General features: G+C 47.2%; 1 protein-coding gene across 1 annotated transcript; it reads right to left on the bottom strand.

Annotated features, from left to right (window-relative positions):
* Nucleotides 1-1,110: 1,110 nt before the first annotated feature.
* On the bottom strand, nt 1,111-22,766 carry VPS16 (VPS16, CORVET/HOPS core subunit). The gene is given in 25 exon segments (XM_006096388.3): nt 1,111-1,405; nt 1,521-1,624; nt 2,254-2,350; nt 2,425-2,477; nt 2,479-2,595; nt 2,685-2,762; nt 3,085-3,192; nt 3,277-3,374; nt 3,464-3,572; nt 3,668-3,802; nt 3,962-4,070; nt 4,248-4,283; nt 4,436-4,563; nt 4,661-4,792; nt 5,451-5,527; nt 5,681-5,775; nt 5,869-5,958; nt 6,305-6,360; nt 6,476-6,598; nt 6,702-6,817; nt 6,943-7,087; nt 7,177-7,305; nt 7,394-7,491; nt 7,742-7,830; nt 22,613-22,766. Coding segments are annotated over 25 exon segments (2,520 nt in total). The 5' UTR covers nt 22,666-22,766; the 3' UTR covers nt 1,111-1,260.
* Between the last annotated feature and the right edge of the window lie 279 nt (nt 22,767-23,045).

Genomic DNA, 23,045 nt, shown 5'->3' with positions numbered 1-23,045 from the left:
TAAAAGTCATGTCCTCAGTGTTGGGTTGGGGCACTGGGACATGAAGCCAAGGTGCACTGGATTGCAAACTGAAGGCTAGAGAGAGGGTCACTAGAGGGCCAAGAAGGCGCTCCTACTGACTGCGGACGAAACCTCCATCCCAGGTAGAGTGAAGCCAGTGTCTTGTTTGCAGGTCTTGGCAGAATTGCCAAAAGAATTCCATCCTGCCGAAACCAGTTTGGCTCAGTGGATGGAGCGTCGGCCTGCGGACTGAAGGGTCCCAGGTTCGATTCCAGTCAAGGGCATGTACCTGGGTTGCGGGCACATCCCCAGTGGGAGATGTGCAGGAGGCAGCTGATCGATGTTTCTCTCATCGATGTTTCTAACTCTCTATCTCTCTCCCTTCCTCTCTGTAAAAAATCAATAAAATATATATATATAAAAAAAAGAATTCCATCCTTTTCTCTCCAGCTCAGAAACCACTCAGGAATTATCACCACTGTTTACAAACAGTGGCTGGGTCTCCAAAGACTCCTCCTCCAATCCCTACAATCTGCTGGCCACATGCCTCTCATTAGTCCTCCAATTCACACTGCAGTGCAAACCAGTGCAAACCGGGGCCTTGATCAGGGTCCCCTGCTTACAAAGGGCCCAATTTTAGTTCCAGCTTTGAGTCATCCCTCCCGTTACCACAAACATCCAAGGAGAAGCTCTAAGACGCCCAAATGTCCAACATGGTTTCAAATCCATTTTGCCACATATTTGCTGTTACCAAACCTCCCTGGACCTAAAATTCCTCTTCTGTAAAATGGGGTTATGTTGCCTATCTCACAGGGCTGGCATGTGGAACAAATGAAATAATGGTCAAGTGTTTAGCATCCTTCTTGTGTATGTGTGTGTACAATGCTTCTCAGTATGGTTCTTGACGAACTGTTGTGTAAGTTTTGTGTCATCCCTTCCCATAATCTTTCTGGGGGCTGGGAGCTTGAGAGCTTTCCTTGGTAACTGTACAAAGGGGCAGGTCTCTTATAAATGTAGCTCCTTCTCCAGACCCACCACAACCATGGAGTTTTGCTGAGGTGTCTGTATGGTTCTGCCTCTAGCTTGCTGTTGCTTAGGTGGGACTGCATAAAGCACTCTAAAAGGTTCAACTTTATTTACAACCAGACCCCTGGCTCCCTTCCTACCCCAGCTCCTCAGCTTAGCTCTGGGGGAGAAACTGAAGGAGTAGTGACTCTTCTGCCACGCTCAGGACCTGAAGAGACGTGCAGGGTGGGCCCCTCACTTCTTCTGGGCTTGTGCCCTGGCCCGCTGAATCTTGTCGGCTGTCGCCCCATCTGTGGCTCCAGTGCAGTGGGACAATACAAGGCTCAGCTCTGCCTCATTCCGGCGCTCGATGGCCACGTCTGCAGCCTGAGCCACATCCCTATGGTTTGAGCAGGAGGGGAGATGGTGTTGGGCTGACCAAGGACACAAACCATGCCCCTCACCAGTCCACTGGCTCAGCCACCTAGCACCCACAGGGCTCTCAGCCGACGCACCCAACAAGAAGCAAGGCCTTGACCTTCTGCTCGGGACCCACTCGGGAGGCGTACTTCTTCGCCTCGTATTTGTTGTGTTGCTTCATGCAGATCTCCACAAAGGGCTTAGAGAGGAAGGGGATAAAGGGAGAAGATAAGGCAGAGCTCCCTTGTCATCTCTTATGAGCAAAACCCTAACTGGACACATTGTCCTTGTATATTTTATATCCTTCAGTGTCTGTAATCCCCTTACCCCTGCCCTGACACACGCCTGCAATAGGTGTGATCTCCACATTCTCTGGGCAGAAACAACTGAAATCAAAGATCTGTTAGAGCTCAGAGACCAATTATTTCCATGCACCCACTCCACCGGCCGCTGCTACCCTTCCACAACAGGTGTTTCCTGCCCTCTCAGGCCCTGTGTTTTCTCTCATGGCTGCCCCACCTACCTACACCTCTGAACTGCCTGCCACAGAAAACAACCCCCCTCAAAATAGCCTCCACTGCCTGGCAGATATGTTTTCCCTGTTCCCCTCCACCCTCCACTCAAATTGGACTTTTCCTTGACATCTGCAGGCTGACTCAGGCCCATTCTCCTGTGTACCTGGCCCATGAACACGTGTACACAGAAAGCACCCACTATTTTCATCAGTTGAACAGATGTGCCAGTAGGTCATCAGCCTATCTCTAGGCCCGGTCCTCTCCCCAGGACTATCCTCCCTGTCAGGGGGTGGAGGGAGGGCCCCTGCCTCACCAGGTAGCCAATGGGTGATTTCTTGCTCTTAGAAAACTTCTCTAGTTCCTCCCAGTCTTCCAGATCTGCCAGGGCAGTCAGCTTCAGCCACCAGAGCCTGTGGGGAAGCTGGGCTTAGAGGTGCTGTAGGAGGGACAGGGATCCCAGGACCTTTTTGAAGCCCTCACCAACCTCTTGTCGGGGATGCGGAAGTCACGTGCCAGCTGCTCTGCACGCTTGTTGTGGGCCACCAAGGATGAGGGTCGTGACTGTGTCATGTAGAGACAGGTCTAGGAACTGACCCCCCAGCTCATCTTCTAGGCGTCGCTGTAGCCGTAGGAGCCGCATTTGATCCTCTGTGGCCTGGGGACATGGATAAAGCAGGATGGAGATGAGAGGGGCAAGGTGGGAAGACTGGGAGAAGAGGCAAGGGAGAAAAGAGTAGGCCAAACCTTGGCTGCAAACTCATTCTTGGCCTTGTAGAAGGCGTCGGCTGCTGTCTGCAGAGCTGCGACCCGCCCCTCAATACGCTATGAGGGCAAGAAGGGAAGCCTGAGCTCACAGCTCAAGAGATCTCAGCCCTCCGCACCCAGGATACAGTTTTCTCCCTGATCCCTGTGCCCAGGGTCACCAGGACCAGCCTTACCCATTGGGTGAACCACTCTGGTGCCCCTAGTGGGAAGGCTAGCTCCTCTGGGACCAACCCTCATTCTGGCCTCATGTCCTCTCAGACTCTCCCTTAACAGTGAGGACCAGATGGGGTGTGTGCCAAATATGAGGCCTAGATACCTGGTGAAGGAACCAGACCAACAGCCCAACCCACAGGCCCCACCCACTCTGTGGGCCTCAGACCTCCTCTGCAGCGTAGCTGGCTCGGATGTGGAAGCTGCCCAGCTCCTGGTGGTTGTCATCCTGATTGTAAAGGTCCTTCAGCGTCTCTAGCTCCTGGTGCTTACAGAACTGGAGCCAGGGCAGGCAATCAGACAGTAAGAACAACTCAGGTGCTCAGGAGGCTGCAGGCCTACCGCTGCCCACTGCACACACCTGTCGGTACAAGCTCAGGGCCATGGGCTGGTTCCGAAGGGTCATGAAAAAATCTCCTCGGTTCAGCTCGTTCTTCAGGTGCAGCAACACCGTGAACACTACGGGACAATAAGGTGGGGTGGGGACTCCAGCAGTCCCTTGCTCAGCCCAGGGGCCCTGGCCTTGGCCTCAGCCAAACCTTACTTACCCAAGTCAGTGTCCCCACTCTCGATGGCCTTGCTCAGTGCCAGTTTGCTCCTCTTCATTTTTAGGAGAAGAGGTACCTGCTCCCCAGAGCGAGGCTCATACTCCAGAAGCTATGGGGTGGGGAGGAAGACACAGAGAGAAGGAGCTGGCCCGGGGGCCTTGGAAACCCAGGTCAGAGCATTTAGAAAGGGCTGGGCACCCACACCTTGATGGCCAGCTCTGTGCGGCCACAGCCATAGGCCCGAGCAGCAATGTCGGAGTAGGAGACACCAGGTGTGTCCCCCAGCTTCTGGTTAATGGCCCGAGCAACATCCTCATCAGACACGTCCTTCTGTTGTACCTACAGAGGGAGGGGGTGTTACACACACCCGGGTCTCACCCTTCACCCCACCTGTCCTCAATCAGAACCTGGCCCTTCAGCTCTACACTTCATATTTCCTACACCTCACCAGGGTGTGGAAGTCCCTAAATGTTCCTGGACCCTGTGCTATATCCTCACCTTGTAGCAGGCCCAATGGGCCAGGATCCTGCTGACACCCTGCACTTCAGGAAGGCGCAAGTACTCGCATATCTGGATGGCCAGGGGGTAAAGCCTCCGCAACACAAGCCTGGCAAGGGTATGGGGGTGAGGTGGGGTAGAGAGTGAGCGCAGTGGCCACAGTCTGTACCTTGGGCCTCCCAGATCCCAAAGCAATGGGTCAGGAGCAGTGGCCACAAGAGCCCACCAGGGGCTGTGATGCTTGTCCACTCAGCGCCCTCCTCCCACATCCTTGGGCTTACTGTACCTGTCTAGCAGCACCTGGATGGTGAGCTGCTTGTATCTGCATTTTACCTGGTTAAGGATCCAGCTGGTAAATAAGCCTTATTTGCTAAAGACCTTCAGGCAGTATCTCTTCCCCCTGTATCCCTGGCAACCCCACCCCCACCCCGCCACCCCTGGCTGTGAACACCCTTCTAGCAGGCTTGGGGATACTGGCTATAGGTGAGGGGGATCCCGATGTGATAGTCCCGAATGGCATTGAGCACACGCAGGTCCTGACACATACGCACGAAGCCATCAGGTGGAAATCTGTCGAGGAAACACTTTCCGAAGGAAGCAGCCTTCGGAGAAGAACCAGAGGACAATAGAAGCGAGCTCCCCTCAACCAGCCCAACCCTGCCCAGTGCCCCTCCCACCAGCCCTGTAGCCCAAGCCAACCCTGAGCAGACTCTTCTGCATGTCTGGCCGGTGCTCATGTCCCGCAGCCTCAATGCACTGCTGCACGGCCTGGGTCAGCTGCCCCAGCTCCTGGATCTCCCGCAGGTACTCATCCGCTTTCTGGCTCTCTTTCTGGGGGAAGTGGGAATGCCAGGGATAGAACATCATGATGGAGAATACCCCCACATCTGGCCCCCAGTCCCTCTGGAATGTGGTTCAAATGAGCTGCAGAAGCTAGAGCCCAAGCTACCTCAGCCCACTCAGTCTACCAAGGTGTTCAGTATTCCCCACAATTGCCTGTGAGAGGCCCTGAGACCTCTTTTATTTTATTTTTATTGATTTCAGAGAGGAAGGGAGAGAGAGAGATGGAAACATCAATGATGAGAGATCAGCTGCCTCCTGCATGCCCCCTACTGGGGATCAAGCCTGCAACTTGGGCATGTGCCCGTGACTGGATTCGAACCTGGAACCCCTCAGTCCGCAGGCCAACACTCTAGCCACTGAGCTAAACCAGTTAGGGTGGCCCTGAGACCTCTTGATAGTAGCCCTGACTTGTACCTGGGCTGGGGATAGTGGGGCCTCCCTGCCCCTCCCTGTTACCACATGGAGGACCCCATGTCACTTTAGTCCACCTGAGCTGGCTTTCTCCAGCCCAGCCTAGTGTCCTGCCTGGACCCCCTCTTCACAGGTGGCACCTGGCTGTGTCCGCCCTCCCATGCCCAGGCAGGGGGCTGGGCCAATTAGGGGAAGAAAAACATTTTAGGGTCCAGGGAGAGGCCCAGGGCTTTACCTCATATTCCTTCTGGGCCTCTAACAGCAGTGCTCCGGGGGCCATTGAGGCAATTTTGAAGATCTCCTCGCTGGCCACTGGGGAAGGGATATGGTGAGTGTAGGAGGCAGGCAGGGAACCCTCAGCTCTCCCTCAAGGCTCTAATCCTACTCTGGAGCACTGCCCCACAGCAGCTGTGGTGTCAAGGTGCCCCCGCCCCAGGTCTTGTGGTGCCTTTGTGAGGGCCTCACCTGGAACCTCATGTAGGAACTCATGGGTGCTGCGGGAGAAGATGCGGACCCCATCCAGCTCAGGTACCAGGTAGGAGTCCTCATCCAGCACAAACCTGAGCTTGGTCAAGGTTCCTAAGATGGGACGGGACAGATGACCCCCCTTCCCCTCTCATCTCCCATCCCCACAGGTAGCCCTCCAAGGATACTGGATGCTCTCAGGTGCATCACCCACCACCATCAGCCGCTTCTCCCAGGCCACCACAACAGCCCTCTCCTTGCTACGAGGACGGCTGCACCTGTGGGCAGCACCACACATACATGTTTGAGACATACACCAGACGCCAGGTCCTCAGCCAAGTCTCTCACATCACTGCTTATTTATATCACTTTGCCTTGGGATAGTCCTGTGCATGCTTCCTGCTCCTTATCCCATCCCCTGATTGACTTGAGGGCTTCCCTTTGACCCTGAGCTGTCAGCTCCAGCTGAGGCCCACAGCGGGCAGGGGTTCCCCTCAAGTGTGCACTGGCAGAGAAGGTATGATGCAAGCTCCACTTGGCGTGGCCAGTAGACAGGATGAATCAGTGTCCCAGGAAACAATGCTATATCCACCCTCACCCGCAGCATAAGATTCCCATCCTCACCAGACCATCTGCTTCGGGGGGGCCCGGATGTTGCAGTTGAACTCGCACAGTTTTTCCTGAAAGGATGCAGGGAATGTCATGGTCCTGTCCAAGAGCTCAAGTTAAAAAAGCCCATTCTCTACCCGAATCCCTGGACAAGGCAAAGTGCCCCTGTGTTTTCCCAGGACAAACCTTGAGTGAAGCTGTCCCCATCCAGATATAGCCCGTGTCTGTGAAGAGTGCCAGGTGTCGGTAGGTGAAAGAAACAGCCATCTGCAGGAAGCTGCTCACTCCTGGGGCCAGGCCAGGAGGTGTCTGGGGCAGGGCCAGGGAGGACACCCAAAGATACTAACTTCTCAGCGCCTCCTCCAGGCCTCCCCCAACCCTTCCATTTCACTCCCATTTCACAGGCCCTCACCACGGTGGAGCAGGTTGCATGGTCCAGGAGGTAAAGATCGGGCCCCACAGCCAGAAGAATGTGTGCCACTCGGTCCTGGCACAGTGTGGTCCAGCACGAGGGTGCGCTCTGCAAACCTGTGGTCAGGCAAGAGGACAACCCCAGGATGACCAGAGCCCAAAGCTTCTGCCTCTGTGGATCCAGCAGTCTGGAAGCACGTCTGTGGGCACTGAATGATTGTCTTGGGGATGTTAGCGCTCACCTGGCACTTCTGGCATTCGGCGGAGTTTGAGGTCACCCACATTGGCACTGAGGGTGAAGCGGTGGGCCCCTGTGAGGATGGCCACTCCGGAACCAAACTCAGTATGGAAGATTCGAGCATCTAGAACCCGATTCTGGAGCACCTCCTGGGGAGAGGGACAAGTGGAGAGGGACCTTGAAAAAATCACAGGGTCACAGACTCCATCCCTTTTCCCCAGCTTCCTGTGGCCCCTACATTGCCCATACTGAAGTGTCTCCGGAAGTCTCCATGAAGCCCATAAACCAGTACTACACCATCTTCCTGCACGCAGAGGAGCTCCTCTTCAGCTGACCAGCCCAGGGACACCACTGGCCCACTCTTCCACTGTAGAGGAGAAGAAGTTCATGAGACTATCTTGGGACACAGAAGCACTGCCTGGCCCCCAGCCCCAAGGCAGGCCAAGGGTGCTCACCAGCAGACTGGCCAGAGGCATGCCAGAAGCAGAGTAGATGTCAAGTACCGGCCGTACACTTGCAGCCTTCTCCTTCCGCCAGGGGTTCCTCAGCAGTGCTGCAGTTGGAGAAGAGACCTCCTGTCCTAGTTCACTAGTCCCAGCCCACGTGAAGCAGGCCTCATGAAGTAGCTCCTCAGGCCCACCATATGAAGCAGGCCTCAGGAGAACCAGAATTAAAAGCATCTCAATTTGGGGGGAGGGTGGCATATGCCAGCGAGAACAACCCAACAATAAGACCCCTAGGAATCAAGGACCTTGAGTTCATCCCACGGTCCCAGAGCATGCCGAGGCAGAGGGGTGACTTACCAATGGGGCCTCCATAAGGCGCAGCAGCCACCAGGCAGTCCCTGAGTTCCTCCTTCAGGTCCCAGTCCATGCTGTACAGCTCATATTTCCTGCCCACAGAAAGGTGGATAGAAATTAGCCTCCTCGTGCCCATGCATCTAGATGAAGTGAGCCCCAGAGGAACCCCTAAAACCTCCATTTGTTCTCCACAGGAAACTTGAGGCCCCTCCAGGGGCGGGGAGGAAAGGTGATGACTACAAACAATATGCATGCTTAGGTGCAGCAGGCAAGGATGGGGTTCTTGGGCAAGTACACAAGGATGGCAGGAGCTCCTGGGACAGACAGGCTGTGTGGCCAACATCCAGGACACAAACTGAGATAGGACTAGGGTGGGTGGCCGGCTTGAGTCTATATTAGCAGGAAATAAAACCCTGCCAGAGGGTCTCTCAGGGTGGAGAGCCTTTCTTCTATTTCTGATTTTTTTCTTAAGAATAGTTTATTGAATTTTTTATTTTATTTCTTTATTTTTAGTTTATTGATTTTTAAAGAGAGAGAAAGAAGGAGGAAGGGAGAGAGAGAAACATCAATATGGGAGCACAACATCGATCGGCTGCCTCCTGTATGACCCCCTACTGGGGATTGAGCCCAGGAGCCCATAAGCCCACAATCAGGGCTTGTGCCCTTGACAGGGAATCAAACTGGCAACCTCTTAGTGCACAGGAAGACGCCCAACCAACTGAGCCACACTGACCAGGGCTATTTCTGGTTCGTAACACTGAGTCAGGTCATGGGCTTTATACCTGGGGGTCCAGCTCAGCACTGGTTAATAAAGAACTCAGTTTCAGAAGTACTGAGTTAGCAGTGCCTGAAAGAAACCCAAGAGGAGCTCTTCAGTGAGTCCGAGCTGGGGAGAGTCCTGGGTTAGAGATGTCAATCTGTGAATGCTTGGCTTACAATAGGAAACTGAAATCACAAGCCAGCACAAGATGACTGCAATCTGAGATGTGTGAGGACAGTGTGTGCCGCATGAGAAGACAAAGTAGGAGGGGAGAAGGGAACAGAGGAGTAGGCACTATTCCAGGATGTCAAGGAAAATCGGTGGCTAAGGAGAGTGCTTTGGCTGGTATCATTTCAGGAGCCTTCCCATTAAAGATCAGAAAGATGCTCACCATTACCGTCTTTCTATTTGACATTCTTCTTGGGGTTCTAGCCAAAATAATTTAAGAAAAAAACAAACAAAACAGAGAAGTTTCTATTTTGGAAAAGGAGTGAGATTGTTACTATTTACAAATAATGTGATTGTCTACTTAGAAAATCCAAACCAGTCTATGGAACAATGAATAAAAGAGCTCAGTTGAGTGAGCAACAGAAGTCAATGTATTTTCTTTTTTAAAATATATTTTTATTGAAAAAAAAATTTTTAAGAGAGAGAGGAAGGGAGAGGGATAGAGAGATAGAAACATTGATGAGAGAGGAACGTCATCAATCGGCTTCCTCCTGCACGCCTCCTACTGGGGATCAAGCCTGAAACCAAGCATGTGCCCTGACTGGGAATCAAACCGGTGATTTCTTGGTTCCTGGGTCGACACTCAACGGCTGAGCCACACTAGCCGGGCAGAAGCCAATATATTTTCTACATCAATCAATTGTCTATATACTATAGCAAGAACCAATTAGAAACGTAACTTTAAAAAGAGCCTGATCATGACAGCAATAAAACTATAAGGTACCCCAAAATAAACATAATAAACATTTTTACAAAATCATATCAAAATTTACTCAAGGATATAGAAGACAGAAAATATTTTAAAATAATCTATAAATGCACAAGAATTTCAATAAAAATCACCCCCAATGTTTGGGGGGAAGGGAAGCCCAAACTGATTCTAGTTTGTCTGGGGGGAAAAGATAATCTGAAAAAGTAAATATTGGAAGATATTTAGAAACATTTGAAAATATGAGAACACATGTATATTAGATATCAAGTATCTTCTATAATAATAAAAGTGCAATATGCTAATGAGACCAGATGTCCTTCTGGACGACCTTCCAGACGAAGCCTTCCGGATGAAGCCGGGGCTTCGAAGGAAGCCTGGGTTCCAGGTGCCAGAGAGAAGCAGGGGCTGGTAGCCAGCCGGGGGAATGAAGGCCTACTCTCACATGAATTTCGTGCATCGGGCCTCTAGTACTATATAAAACTAAAGTTAATTAAAACTTGTTTTGCTTATATGCATGCATATAAGCATAACCAATGGACATAAGACACTGGGGGGTAGGGGAGGCCAGGGGATTGTCAAGGGCGGGGAAAAAAAGGACACATATGTAATACCCTTTGTAATACTTTAAGCAATAAAAAACAAACAAACAAACAAAACAAAACAAAAAAAAAAAACTTGTTTTGGCACAGGAATAAACAAATAGATCAATGGAAGAGAACAGAATCCAGGAAAAGACCTGAGAATTGAACATGTAATAAAAATGGCATTTCAAATAAGTGCAAAATGATACTTGAAATGAGACAATGGCCCATACAGGAAGAATCATGGTAAATACTATTTCATTACTTAATCTCTACAATAAAATATTTTCCAGATGGAATTCAAAATTTAAATGTTAAAAAAATAATGCCACATCAGAAAAAATCTTGGCTATTTTAACAATCTCAAAGTAAAAATGATTTCTAAGCATGACATAAAACCCAGAAGCCACAATGCAAAAGACCAACAAATAAAAACTAAGAACTTCTGTATACTTCTATGTAAAAAGGGGTAAAAACAACACATTTGCTTACATTTGAAAAAAAGAAACTTTGGTAAGATTTACAAGAATCTAGTAACAATGGTTACTTGTAGGTGAGGGGTGGAATTAGTTGAATAAGACCAGGGATAGGAATGAGACTTTGAGTTTTTAAACAACATTAACAGTTCTTTAATTTTTAAGAAAGATTTTTAACTTACTGATTTGAGAGAGCAACATCGATTTGTTGTTCCACCTATTTATGTATTCATTGGCTAATTCTTTTATTTTTTAAATCCTCACCTAAGAAGTGAGGATATTTTTTTCATTGATTTTTAGAGAGTGGAGAGTGGAAGGGAGGGGGTGAGGGTGGGGAGAAAGAGAGAAACATGATATGAGAGAGACACATTGATTGGTTGCCTCCTGCATATGCCCCAGTGGGGGTTGGGGAAGTGGGGGGAAAGGACTCAAACCTGCAACCCAGGTATGCGCCCCTAATCAGAATCTAACCCAAGAGACCCTCTGGTGTGAAGGCCCATGCTCTAACCCAGCCGTGGGCAAACTACGGCCCGCCGGATCCGGCCCGTTTGAAATGAATAAAACTAAAAAAAAAAAAAAGACCGTACCCTTTTATGTAATGATGCTTACTTTGAATTTATATTAGTTCACACAAACACTCCATCCATGCTTTTGTTCTGGCCCTCCGGTCCAGTTTAAGAACCCATTGTGGCCCTCGAGTCAAAAAGTTTGCCCACCCCTGCTCTAACCACTGACCCATGCTGGGCAGGACCATCGGCTGATTCTTCTATGTGCCCTGACCAGGGATTGAACCCACAACCGTGGCGTACTTGGCCGATGCTCTAACCAACTGAGCTACCTGGCAAGGGCCAATACTTATTTGTTAAGATAATTAACATTAAAAAACTTTTATACATTAAAAAATATCCATTAAAATAAAGCAGGAAGACAAACTATGGCAAAAATGTGATACATGTGAAGAGATATTTTCTTAAAAAATACAAAAGGCTCTAATTAATTTTATTTTCTTTATTTTTTTATTAAATTTATTGGGGTGACATTGATTAACAAAATTACACAGGTATCAGGTATACAATTCTACAACACATCATTTGTATATTTAGTATTATGTTTACCACCCAAGTCAAGTTTCCTTCCATCACCATTTATCTCCTCTTTACCTTCTAATTAAATTTAAATGAAAATAAAACTAAAGTAGAAAGCTAGTCAAAAGCCATATCATACTACTTTATGTGAAAACACTTTTCAAACTACACATAAAAATCTTGAAAAAATATAATCTAATATTTTTATAATGTGAACTATGGAAAAGTCTTTTAGAGCAAGACACAAAACCCAGAAATTAACAAGGAAAAGATTTTATTACATGAAATAGCTATTCAACTTTTAAATGTGTACACCCTCTGACTTACCAGTTTCCTTCCAAGAGTCTAACTTAGAAAACTACTTGTACAAGTGCACAAAGGTATGAATTCATTGCAGCACTATTTAAAATAGTTTCAGAAAATCCTGGAAAAACCTTCTTAAATGTCCATCAAAACAGGACTGGTTAAATAAACTATGGTATGCCCATTCTGGGCAATATCATGTGGCCATTAATAAGGTGGCTCTGGCCCTAGCCGGTGTTTTCAGTGGCTGGAGCATCAACCTGAGCACCAAAGGGTCTCGGGTTCAATTCCTGGTCAAGAGCACGTACCTGGGTTACAGGTTCAATCCTGGCCCTGGTCGAGGCACGTGTGGGACACAACCAATCGATGTATGTCTTTCACATTGATGTTTCTCTCTCCCCTTTCCCTCCCTCCCTCCACTCTCTCTAAAAAGTAATGAAAAAATATCCTCAAGTGAGGATTAACAATAACAACAAAATAAGGTGACTGAGGGAAATAACATGAAATTATTTCTAACACATTGTTAAATAAAAAATGTAAGCTGCTGCTCAGTATGAACTCATTTATGTAATAAAAATGGAGCATATATATTTTTCTTAAATGAAAAGGAAGCCCACTGCGTGGGAGAACATATTTGCCAAAGATACTATTTTTATTGATTTCAGAGAGGAAGGGAAAGGGAGGGAAATAGAAACATCAATGATGAGAGAAAATCATTGATTAGCTGCCTCCTTCACGCCCCTACTGGGGATTGAGCCCACAACCCGGGCATGTGCCCTGACCAGGAATTGAACCATGACCTCCTGGTTCATGGGTCGACACTCAACCACGGAGTGACACTGGCCAGGCTGAGCATATGTGTGTGTATATACACTGAGTGGCCAGATTATTATGACCACCCCATCAGTACAATGAAGTGGATTAGTTATGCAAATAATAATAATAATAAAACCTTGTGAGTATTTGCTTAGGAAGTTTTCAGTATTCAGTATTTTTGGAAGTGTCAATGAAGTACTGATGGGGTGGTCATAATAATCTGGCCGGTCATAATAATCTGGCCACTCAGTATATGTGTGTGTGTGTGTGTGTGTGTGTGTATACACACCTTTATATATATGTACATACATATGTATATTTTTATAAGCATATTTACATATAATCAAATGAATGTATAAAAATACATAGAAAAAACGCTCAGAGGCCTCCACATTAAACCAGACAGAGGTCACTTTGGGGGAGGGTGGTGAGTGGGGGAAGGAGATAGGGGGACTTCCAATTTGTAGGCCATATACTTTTGTATTATTTGAATTTTTTACAATCCCATATGCCTTTCTTTTGACACTTTGTTACTAAAATCATGGGTAAAAATCTGATGGGAAAATAGAGCCACACAGACCTAGCATGCCAGTTATCAATTCATTGCTGCTCAGCTCCAAATTCACGCTTCAGTGTGTTGTGTTTAAGGGACAGCATACATTTTTCCTTCACAGTGAGTAAGATGTTACACTTTCTCAGTAGAGGGCGCTGGAGGGACACTGAATGAGGAAGGGGTTCTACTGCTGCTTCCAGCAAGGCTTAGCCAGCAGCCAGGGTGTAAGATACGGGGTGATCTGCCCCAGCCCTGCAACAACCTAGAAGGCTTGCGCAGACTAGTGATCACCTTCCCACGGCTCCCTGGACAGATGCCACATTCCTGGCCTCCTGCCCAGGCTGTACTTCCTCTGCATGCCAAGATGCTTGGCCACTGGCTGTCCTGCCTGCCCACTTGAGCGTTTCCTCTGATCCCTTCTGCAAACCCATGCTCCCAGCCACTGGCTGTGGCTCACCTTAGACACTGTGTGCCCCAGGCTACCTGCTTGCACCAGCTACCCCAACACCCTTGCACACCCACAGCCCTGACCACCAGTTGCAGCTCACCTATATTCCCCTACCCCCTGAACCCCAAAGGGTTTCCTCTTTTTTTAATCCTCACCCAAAGATATATTTTCTGTTTATTTCTAGAGAGAGTGGAAGGGAGGGAGAAGAGAAAGATGGAGGAGGGGTAGAGAAACACTTACATGAGACACAACCATTGGTTACCTCCTGCATGCTCCCCTACCTGAGCTGGGGAACCTGCAACCTGGGTACCTGCACTTGACCAGGAATTGAAACCGAGACCCTTCAGTCTGTGGTCTGACACTCCAACTACTGAGCCAATCTGGCCAAGGGCTGAGGGTTGCTTCTTTGCCTTCATAGGAACTATGGACCAGCTATGGCTGGGCAAACCAGTGAACTTCTCTGCCATCTAGTGGGCTAAAACTATACAGGGTGGGGCAAAAGAACAGTTATGAGTATTCGAAACAATTTATTCCTGTATTATTATTTATTATTTTCCATTTGAACAACTGTAAATCTACTTTTGACCCACCCTGTATTTTCTCTAATGAGGCCTAAACCCCAGCCTGGGAAGGGCCCCCCTTCTTAATTTGTCATTCCTTGGGTACTCTCCTAGGCTACCATATAACATTTTCTTATCTCTTTAGTTACTCTTTTTTCACAGATAGTATAATAATTCCTTATATTTCTCAAACTTTCCCAGTTTAAGTCTCCTGACTGGACCCAGACTGATAAAGACTTCACTCTGAGAGTGGTCCCAAGAGACAGACCCCAAAGATGGGATTTGAGGATTAGTTTGGTCGTGTGCTTAAAGCTTGGGAGCAGTGCTGAGCTCCCTGCCAATGGAAAATGGATATTAGTAACCCATCGCACCCAGTGACATCACAATTAATCCAGCCTGCAGTTTTCTGTGGTGACATGCCAAGTCAAACATGTGCTTTGGGAGTGACTTCTGTGCCTGATTGTATGGCAGTAATAATGATTGTAAGGGCTGTGGTGTGGATGGATTGTTTTGAGTGCACTTGAACATTTACAAAGAGAAAATTACAAGCTTGAGTCTGTTAATTTTCAGTTCAAGTCATGGTCTGAGAAGCAGAAAGCGTCTATAACAGCCCTAAAACAATCTCATATTTATTACAGCCACACAGCTGTTACTGCTGAAAATCAAAAGCAAATTTTAATTACATGGATTGTTAAATTATAACAGTTGAATTCACCAACATGTCATTTCTCAGGTGAACCTTAGGGCACTAGTAAGGAAAGAAAGGAATCCTGAAAACTGGAAGGAAGACATCTGGTTAGACCCAGATGAAAACAACAATCCTGAACCCCTAATTCATTCTGAGTCTTCCTTACTAGTAGAAGTAGCTTGCACTCCTATGTCTGAGGAGACTTACCTTCTTCTGCTTGAAAACCTTTTGATGACCTCAATTGGGGTAGAAGTCCTGGGAGCCTCCCTCCCTGCTCTGTGGCTAACCTGTCAACAGCAGAGACCATGAGGACCAACCTGCAAGTTGATTACACTGGACCTCTTCCACCGTGAAGGGGGAACGATTTGTCCTCACTGGAATACAGACACATTCTGGATGTGGATTTGTCTTCCCTACCTGTAATGCCTTTGTCAGCACCCACCATCTGTGGAATTACAGAATGCCTTATCTAATGGTGTGACATTCTGCAAAGCATTACATCTAATCAAGCAAGGATCTCATTTCACAAAAAAGAAAGTGCATCAGTGGGCTCAGGTCCATGAGATCAATTAGTCTTACCAAATACCCCATCACCAGAAGTGGCTGACCTAAATTCATTGACAACTCAGTTATAGCACCAATTGTGAGCCAGTATTCCTAAAAGGGCTCTATCTTACAGGATGCAGCTTGTGCTTTGCATCAGAGGCTATTACATGGTGCTGTTTCCTCTAGAGCAGTGGTTCTCAACCTTGGCTGCACATTAGAATCACCTAGGAATCTTTTTAAAATCCTGATTTCTGGGCCTCATCCTCCGGAAATTCTGTTTCTTTGTTACTAATGTTGTGGCCTCACCCCATAACAAAGAAACAGAATTTCCGAATGATGAGGCCCAGAAATCAGGATTTTAAAGATTCCCAGGTGATTCTAATGTGCAGCCAAGGTTGAGAACCACTGCTCTAGAGTCAGAATCAAGGGATGGAAGTGAGAGTGGCTCTTCTCATTATTACACCTACTGACTCTTACAAAAATGTTGCTTCCAGTTCCATAACTTTGAGATCTCTTGGTTTGGAGAGGTTAGTCTCCACGGGGAGAACGTTTCCACCAGGAGATACAACAACAGATTCACTGAATTGGAAGATAAGAGCGCCGCCTTGCCATTCTGGGCTCCTTAAGCCACTGAACCAACAGGCTTAAGAAAATGGTGTTAATTTACTGGCTGAAGTGATTATCCTGATTACCAAGGGGAAACTGAGTTGCTGCTACATAATGGAGGCAAGAAGGACTATGTCTGACACCCAGGGGATCCCCTGTGGCACCTCTTAGTACTTCTGTACCTGATCATAAAGTTTAACGAAAAACCTCAGCAACCAAAGAAAGCAGAATGACTGAAATGAAGGTTTGGGTCACTCCATTATGTAAAGAACCAGAGCATCAGTGGGCTCAGGTCCATGAGATTAATTAGTCTTACCAAATACCCCATCACCAGAAGTGGCTGGCCTTAAAAGTCATTATATCTATCACTGTATTAATTTCTCCTTCAGTCCCACTGAATATTCGTGTTACCCAAAAATGAAATTGTAAAGTTAACCTCCAATTATTTGTGTGTAAATAAAAAATGGGAAGGAGGTTCTGGCTGAGGACAAGAAATGGGCAGTTGAAGGAAGCCATAGATAACAACTACAATCTCATGACCAATTACAGAAATGAAGCCTATAGTCACTTTGCACATTTTCTTCATGCCTGTTATATGCATGTGTTTATATGTATACACTAGCCATTATCTTCTCTCTCCTCATTTTTTATTTACACACAAATAATTGGAGGTTAACTTTACAATTTCATTTTTGGGTAACACGAATATTTAGTGGGACTGAAGGAGAAATTAATATAGTGATAGATATAATGACTGTTAAGATTGTTTTCTCGCCGAAACCGGTTTGGCTCAGTGGATAGAGCGTTGGCCTGCGGACTGAAAGGTCCCAGGTTCGATTCCGGTGTATACACTAGCCATTATCTTCTCTCTCCTTCTCATTTTTTATTTACACACAAATAATTGGAGGTTAACTTTACAATTCGATGTTTCTAACTCTCTATCTCTCTCCCTTCCTCTCTGTAAAAAATCAATAAAATATATTTAAAAAAAAAAGATTGTTTTCTCATTTTGGGAAAGAGTATTTACTTGTAAGAAGAATAGTGGTAGCTTCGTTAGCAAAAATATAGACTTTTGTTATGAGGAAGTTCGAAAATGTATAGAGGGTGCATATGGAGCTGAGTAGTTATCAATTTATCTGTCAACTCCAAATTTAAGCTTCAATACGTGCTGCACGTGAACTAGATGTTAGCTTTTCTCAGTAGAGGGCAGTGTAGGGACACTGCAGGAGGAGGGAACTCTGTTTCCAGCAGCAGCAAGGTCAGTCAGCAGTGTGGGTATGAGGACACCTGGTGATGCTCTGCCTCAACCATACACCCAGAACAAACAATCCCTTGATAACCTCACAGCCGTGGCCTAGACTGGGGTCCATCTTCCTGTGGCTCTCTCCACACAGACACTGCATGCTTCAGGTCTCCCACTCACATTGGTGCTCTCACTCTCTGTGCAACCCCAGGAACCTGGCCACCAGCTATGGCTCATCTGTGTCAAGGAGGAATGCTTCCTGCTTGTATAGTGACTATGGACCAGCTCTGGCCCTGGCAAACCAACAATCTTCTCCACTACCCAGTGGGCTGCAACTATACCTTTCCCATCAAGGTTGGAACACCAATTAGGGAGGGTACTTCCATCTCCTTCTAAGTCTGTCCTTCCTTTCTCCTCAGTCCTAGGGGAGGACAGAGTTTTATCTTATAGTTACTTTGTTATCACAGTTTAAGAGTTTATATGAAACTTCACCTATTTAGTCAACCCTTGCTCTCTGTCTCCTGATTAGACTCATACTGATGCAACCAGTGTACCATCCCACAGACCACTTGCTTGTTACAAAGGGGGAAATATGACTTTACAATGAAGGATGTGCCATCACCATCCTAACCCCCTTGTTAATGTCAACATCCTTCACAGCAGACAACCCAATATAATGCTGACTCCAGATATGATGCAGCACAAACACCATGTCATTGCCTACAAAGCATTTCTGCCAAAAATGTTCAACTAGAATCTAATCCAGTGATCCACTACGGTGTGAGAATAGATGATCCCCAGCTCTGGCTCAGTTGGTTGAGCATTTTCTCATGCACCAAGGGATTGCTGGATCGATTCCCAGTCAGAACACAAGTCGGGGTTGTAGGCTCGATCCCTGGTAGGGGGCACGCAGGAGGCAGCCAATCGATGGTTCTTTCTCATCAATATTTCCGCTCTCTCACCCTTCCTCTCTCTCTTTAAAATCAACTAAAACATATTAAGAAAAATTACATGATCTCCAGGCTGGGTTGACAAACCACTGGGAATGAAGAAGCAGATTACATCTGGCCTTGGGGAATAATCTATTAATTACAAAATTTCTAGACCCTAAAGAGAATCCATCATCATCCCTGAAATCCCTTGACTCCTACCTCCTTCAAAAACAAATACTGCCCTGGCCTGTGTTTCTCAATGATTAGTGTCATCCCATGTACTGAAGGGTGGAGGGTTCGATTCCCAGTGAAGGGCATGTACCTGGGTTGTAGGTTTGATCCCCGGCACCAGTCAGGGCGCATGTGGAGGCAACTAATCAATGTGTCTCTCTCACATTGATGTTTCTCTGTCTCTTTCTCCCTCTCTCCCCCACTCCTGCCTCCCTTCCACTCTCTAAAAACCAATGGAAAAAATATCCTTGGGTGAGGATTAACAAACAAAAAAACAAAACAAAACCCAATAAACAAACACAAATACTACTAAAGAACTCTTGTACACTGTTGCTGGAAATGTAAAATGATTCAGCTACCACAGACAACAGTATGATAGTTCCTAAAAATATTAAACAGAATTACCATAGGATCTAACTACTCCATTTCTGGGTATATATCCAATAAAATTGATAACAGGGTCTTGAAGAGCTATTTTTTTTAATATATTTTATTGATTTTTTTACAGAGAGGAAGGGAGAGAGATAGAGAGTTAGAAACATCGATGAGAGAGAAACATCGATCAGCTGCCTCCTGCACATCTCCTACTGGGGATGTGCCCGCAACCCAGGTACATGCCCTTGACCGGAATCGAACCCGGGACCCCTCAGTCCGCAGGCCGATGCTCTATCCACTGAGCCAAACGGGTTTCGGCTTGAAGAGCTATTTTTACACTACTGTTCATAGTAGCATTATTCACAACAGCTGCGACGTAAAAGTAACTTAAGTGTCCATTAAAGGATGAACAGAGAAGGAAAATGAGATATACATACAATGGACTTAACAAGAAAGGTAATTTTGATACATTCTAGTGTCATGGATGAACCTTGAGGACAGTATGTTAAGTGAAATAAGCCAGTCACAAAGCAGCAAATACTGTATGATCCTACTTATATGACCTATCTAGAGTAGTCAATTTCATAAAAACAGAAAACAGCATAATGATGGTTGCCAGGGATGGGGGAGGGGGAAATGAGGAATTATTATTTAATGGGTATAGAGGTTCAGTTTTCAAGATGAAAAATTTCTGGAGAGTGGTTGCACAACAATGTGAAAATACCTGACACTACCAGATTGTACTTTTGCATGAATAAGATAGTAAATTTTTTATCATATGTGTTTAACTACAATTTTTAAAATGTTCATCTTTATATGTGCAAAAAAGAAAACAACCCCAAATACACAAACTCCAAAAAATCTGCTAAAATAGTCTACTTCTAAGAAGAGTTTCAGAAATATACAGGGTTTGGCAAAAGTAAGTTTATAGTTGTTCATATGGAAAAATATATAATCCTATCCTATATAATAAAAGCCTAATATGCAAAGTGTCCAGTTGTTCATTCAACCAAAGTGTAATATGCTAAGGATATGCTAAGGTTGCTCAACCGCTCGCTATGACGTGTACTGACCACCAGGGGGCAGACAGTTGACCGGTCGACCAGTTGCTATGATGTGCACTGACCATGTTCTCCAACCAGTAGGTTAGCTTGCTGCTGGGGTCCATTGATCGGGACTGAGCAAGACAGGCTGTACACACCCTGGAGCCCTCCCGTGGTCTCTCCCCGGCTGGCCAACCTCCCACGTCCCTCCCTGGCCCCGATTGTGCACTGGTGGGGTCCCTCAGTCTGGCCTGCACCCTCTCGCAATCCGGAACTCCTCGGGGGATGTCGGAGAGCCAGTTTCGGCCCAATCCTGCAGGCCAGGCCGAGGGACTCCACTGGTGCATGAATTTGTGCACTGGGCCTCTAGTACAAGAATAAACTCTGTTATTATACGCTGTCTTAGAACCCTATACCCTCCCTTTACAGTGATTATGACCAAACAAATACTGAGTCATTAGTGTTTATCAACAGTCTCCCCTGCTGGCTGTAAGTTCTATGAGGGAAGACAGGGTCCATGTCTTTTCATTGGTTGATACATTCAGCCTGGCAGAGGGTTGAGCAAAATTAATTAATAGGATTATCCCAAATTGGGTTTCTAGGATAAAAACAGCTAAAATTCTGAAGCCCCATAGAATTAATCATCATTCCCTCTCCTTGCCTTTTCCAATTAGTAAGTTTTCCAGAACACTACCTCCAAAGAAAAAGAATCCTATCCTATAGATAGGACTCAAAAATGCTCTGCCTGCCACCTGTTTATCATTCATTCATTTTACTCCAACATGTAGTAAGGCTATACACAAATACAGATAAACACCAAGTATCTGCACTTAAAGCATTTCCACTCTGGTGGAGAAGCTAGGAAATACTATTTTATTTTCCTGTAAAAACCAACCAAACAAACCTATGCTTTAGCACAGGTTCTAGAATAAGGCTGGGTTCAAATCCTCACTCCACTACTTACTAGCTGTGTAACCTGGTCACCTAACCTCTCTGTATCTCAGTCTCCTCATCAGTAAGACGGGTTTAATAATGATACCTAAAAACAAACAAAAAACCCAAACAACAATAATGATACCTATTTTGTGGGATTGTGAGACTTAAGTTAATACAGATAAAAGTACTTAGCAAAGTGTATAGTACATAGAAAGGCACAACTGCTGTTAGCCCAAATAATATAGCTCCATAGCAAGGCTTAGACTTCTACTCCTTTCTGCAGTACAGCACAGACAGGTAGACATGGGCTAGCCACGCAGGTCAACATTTCCACTTCCTGGTGCATCAACAAAGCTAAAACTTCATATCATAAATAGGAGTTCTGTAATAATGAGGCCATTATTTTTAGTACTCTCCTATTTAACAAGCCTGCATAGACAACATATATTTTCAAAAGTAATACGAGTTAATATTTTCAAAAGTGTATGGCTGTGTTGTTGTAGACACTAAATTTCATGCCAACTACATCCCTTCTCCACAAAAATAGATATTGTTATTTCCTCACTTTACCGATTTTAACTTTCGCATTTTTTCCCATATTGTAGAAACATATTTATTAGAAATAACAAATGCAACAGAGGTCTAAAAATTGCCACAAGGCATTTGTCCCTCTTAAGGGCAAAATGGTGTCTTTTATTGAAATAAGACCCCAAGGAGATGTCTTTGTGATCTTTAGTTGCAATCAATAAAGTGTTTTTTAAAAAAACTTTATTGGGCAACTACTTACTACATAGCAGGCACTGTTCTAAATAAGCACTGGAGATAAAGAGATGTAAGAAATATGCTCTCAGCCCTCAAGGAACTTACTTGGTTTAGCAGAAGAAACCTACTATACAAATATGGCCCTACCGTGGCATACATAGCAGACCCGGGCACCGGGTCCAAAGGAAGGTCAGCTGTCTCTACTGGGTTGGGTCAGGGAAGAGAACAGAAAGGACCCTTGAACTAAGTCCTAAAGGATGAGCAAGAATGGTCCAGACAGATAAATAATGAAGGACATGGCAGCGCCCACAGAAGGAACTGCAGGCTGGGGCAAATACAGGGAGCCATGAAACCTGACGATAGATTGGGGTCCTGTTCTGTGCAACCGAACACAAAACTTGGGTACAAGAGGGGCAGATGAAGTTGGAGAGATCAACAGGAGCCGACTTGTAGATCTAACGAGAGTCGTCTGCACCAAGGATAATGATGTAAACAATGTACGCTTCAGAAAGATGAGTGGGCTCTACGACTCCCATGAGGGGGCTGTCCTGAGCTGGGGGTCCCAACTCGCGCAGCCCCGGATCCACGGACGACTGGCCCCCTTCTCCCCGCCCTGGTCAGCACTGCCACCCCGCCCGCCGTGCGCCCCTCCGCCTCTCGGAGCGCCCCTGTGGTCTGGCTTCGGCAGGACCACCGGGCAGGAGACTGGGCACGCGCTGTCACCCGGCGGCCTCCTCCAACGTGATCTGAGCATCATCCCGGAGGCAGGCAGACCTAGGCTTCAGCGCTGGGCTCGGCCACTACCTGTGTGACCACTAGGCTTGCCTCAGTTTCCGTACGTTCAGTGGCAGACGCCGGGGGAGAGCCGGCGAGGGGCGGACCCCAGCGCCGAGTGACGGGGTCGCGCGCGGCGGGCTCCGCCCCGACTCGAGCCGGCGGGAGAGCTGGGTAAGCCAGGCCGTGGGTGGGTGGGAGGGCGGGGCGGCTCACCGGTAAAAGGCAGAGTCCCCGAGCGGGTTCCAGTTCGCCGTGTAGCAGTCCATGGCTGGTGCAGGGGGCTGCGGGGCAGCACTGAAGGGACTCCCGCCTAGCCAGGGCTCCGGGCCGGCACTTCCGCTTCCGCCCTCCCGGATCACGTGGCGAGGCCGCCGCCACTGCCTGGAGCGCTCTGGGCAGCTGCATTCGGCGGCCGCCGCTCCCCCGCCCACACCCGGGCCTAGTGCCCGCCTCGGTGGGCCTGGCTCTGGTTCCTGCCCCGACACGGCAGCCAGCCCCGCCTCCTTCCTGTCCCCTCGGGCATTGAGGGTGCACAGGGCGGGACATGGGTGACCGGAAGTGGGAGCTATGAGCGTCGCTGCCCCGGGCGCCGAGGCTCGAAGCGCCGTCGGGGCCGCCGCGACGCACGCATGGAGGACGCTGGCGC

This window comes from Myotis lucifugus, unplaced genomic scaffold (genome assembly GCF_000147115.1).
Source record: "Myotis lucifugus unplaced genomic scaffold, Myoluc2.0 scaffold_178, whole genome shotgun sequence".
NCBI classification, from domain to species: Eukaryota; Metazoa; Chordata; class Mammalia; order Chiroptera; family Vespertilionidae; genus Myotis; species Myotis lucifugus.
The sequence above is the reverse complement of the archived record's forward strand: the minus strand, read 5'-3'. Positions and strand labels throughout refer to the sequence as shown.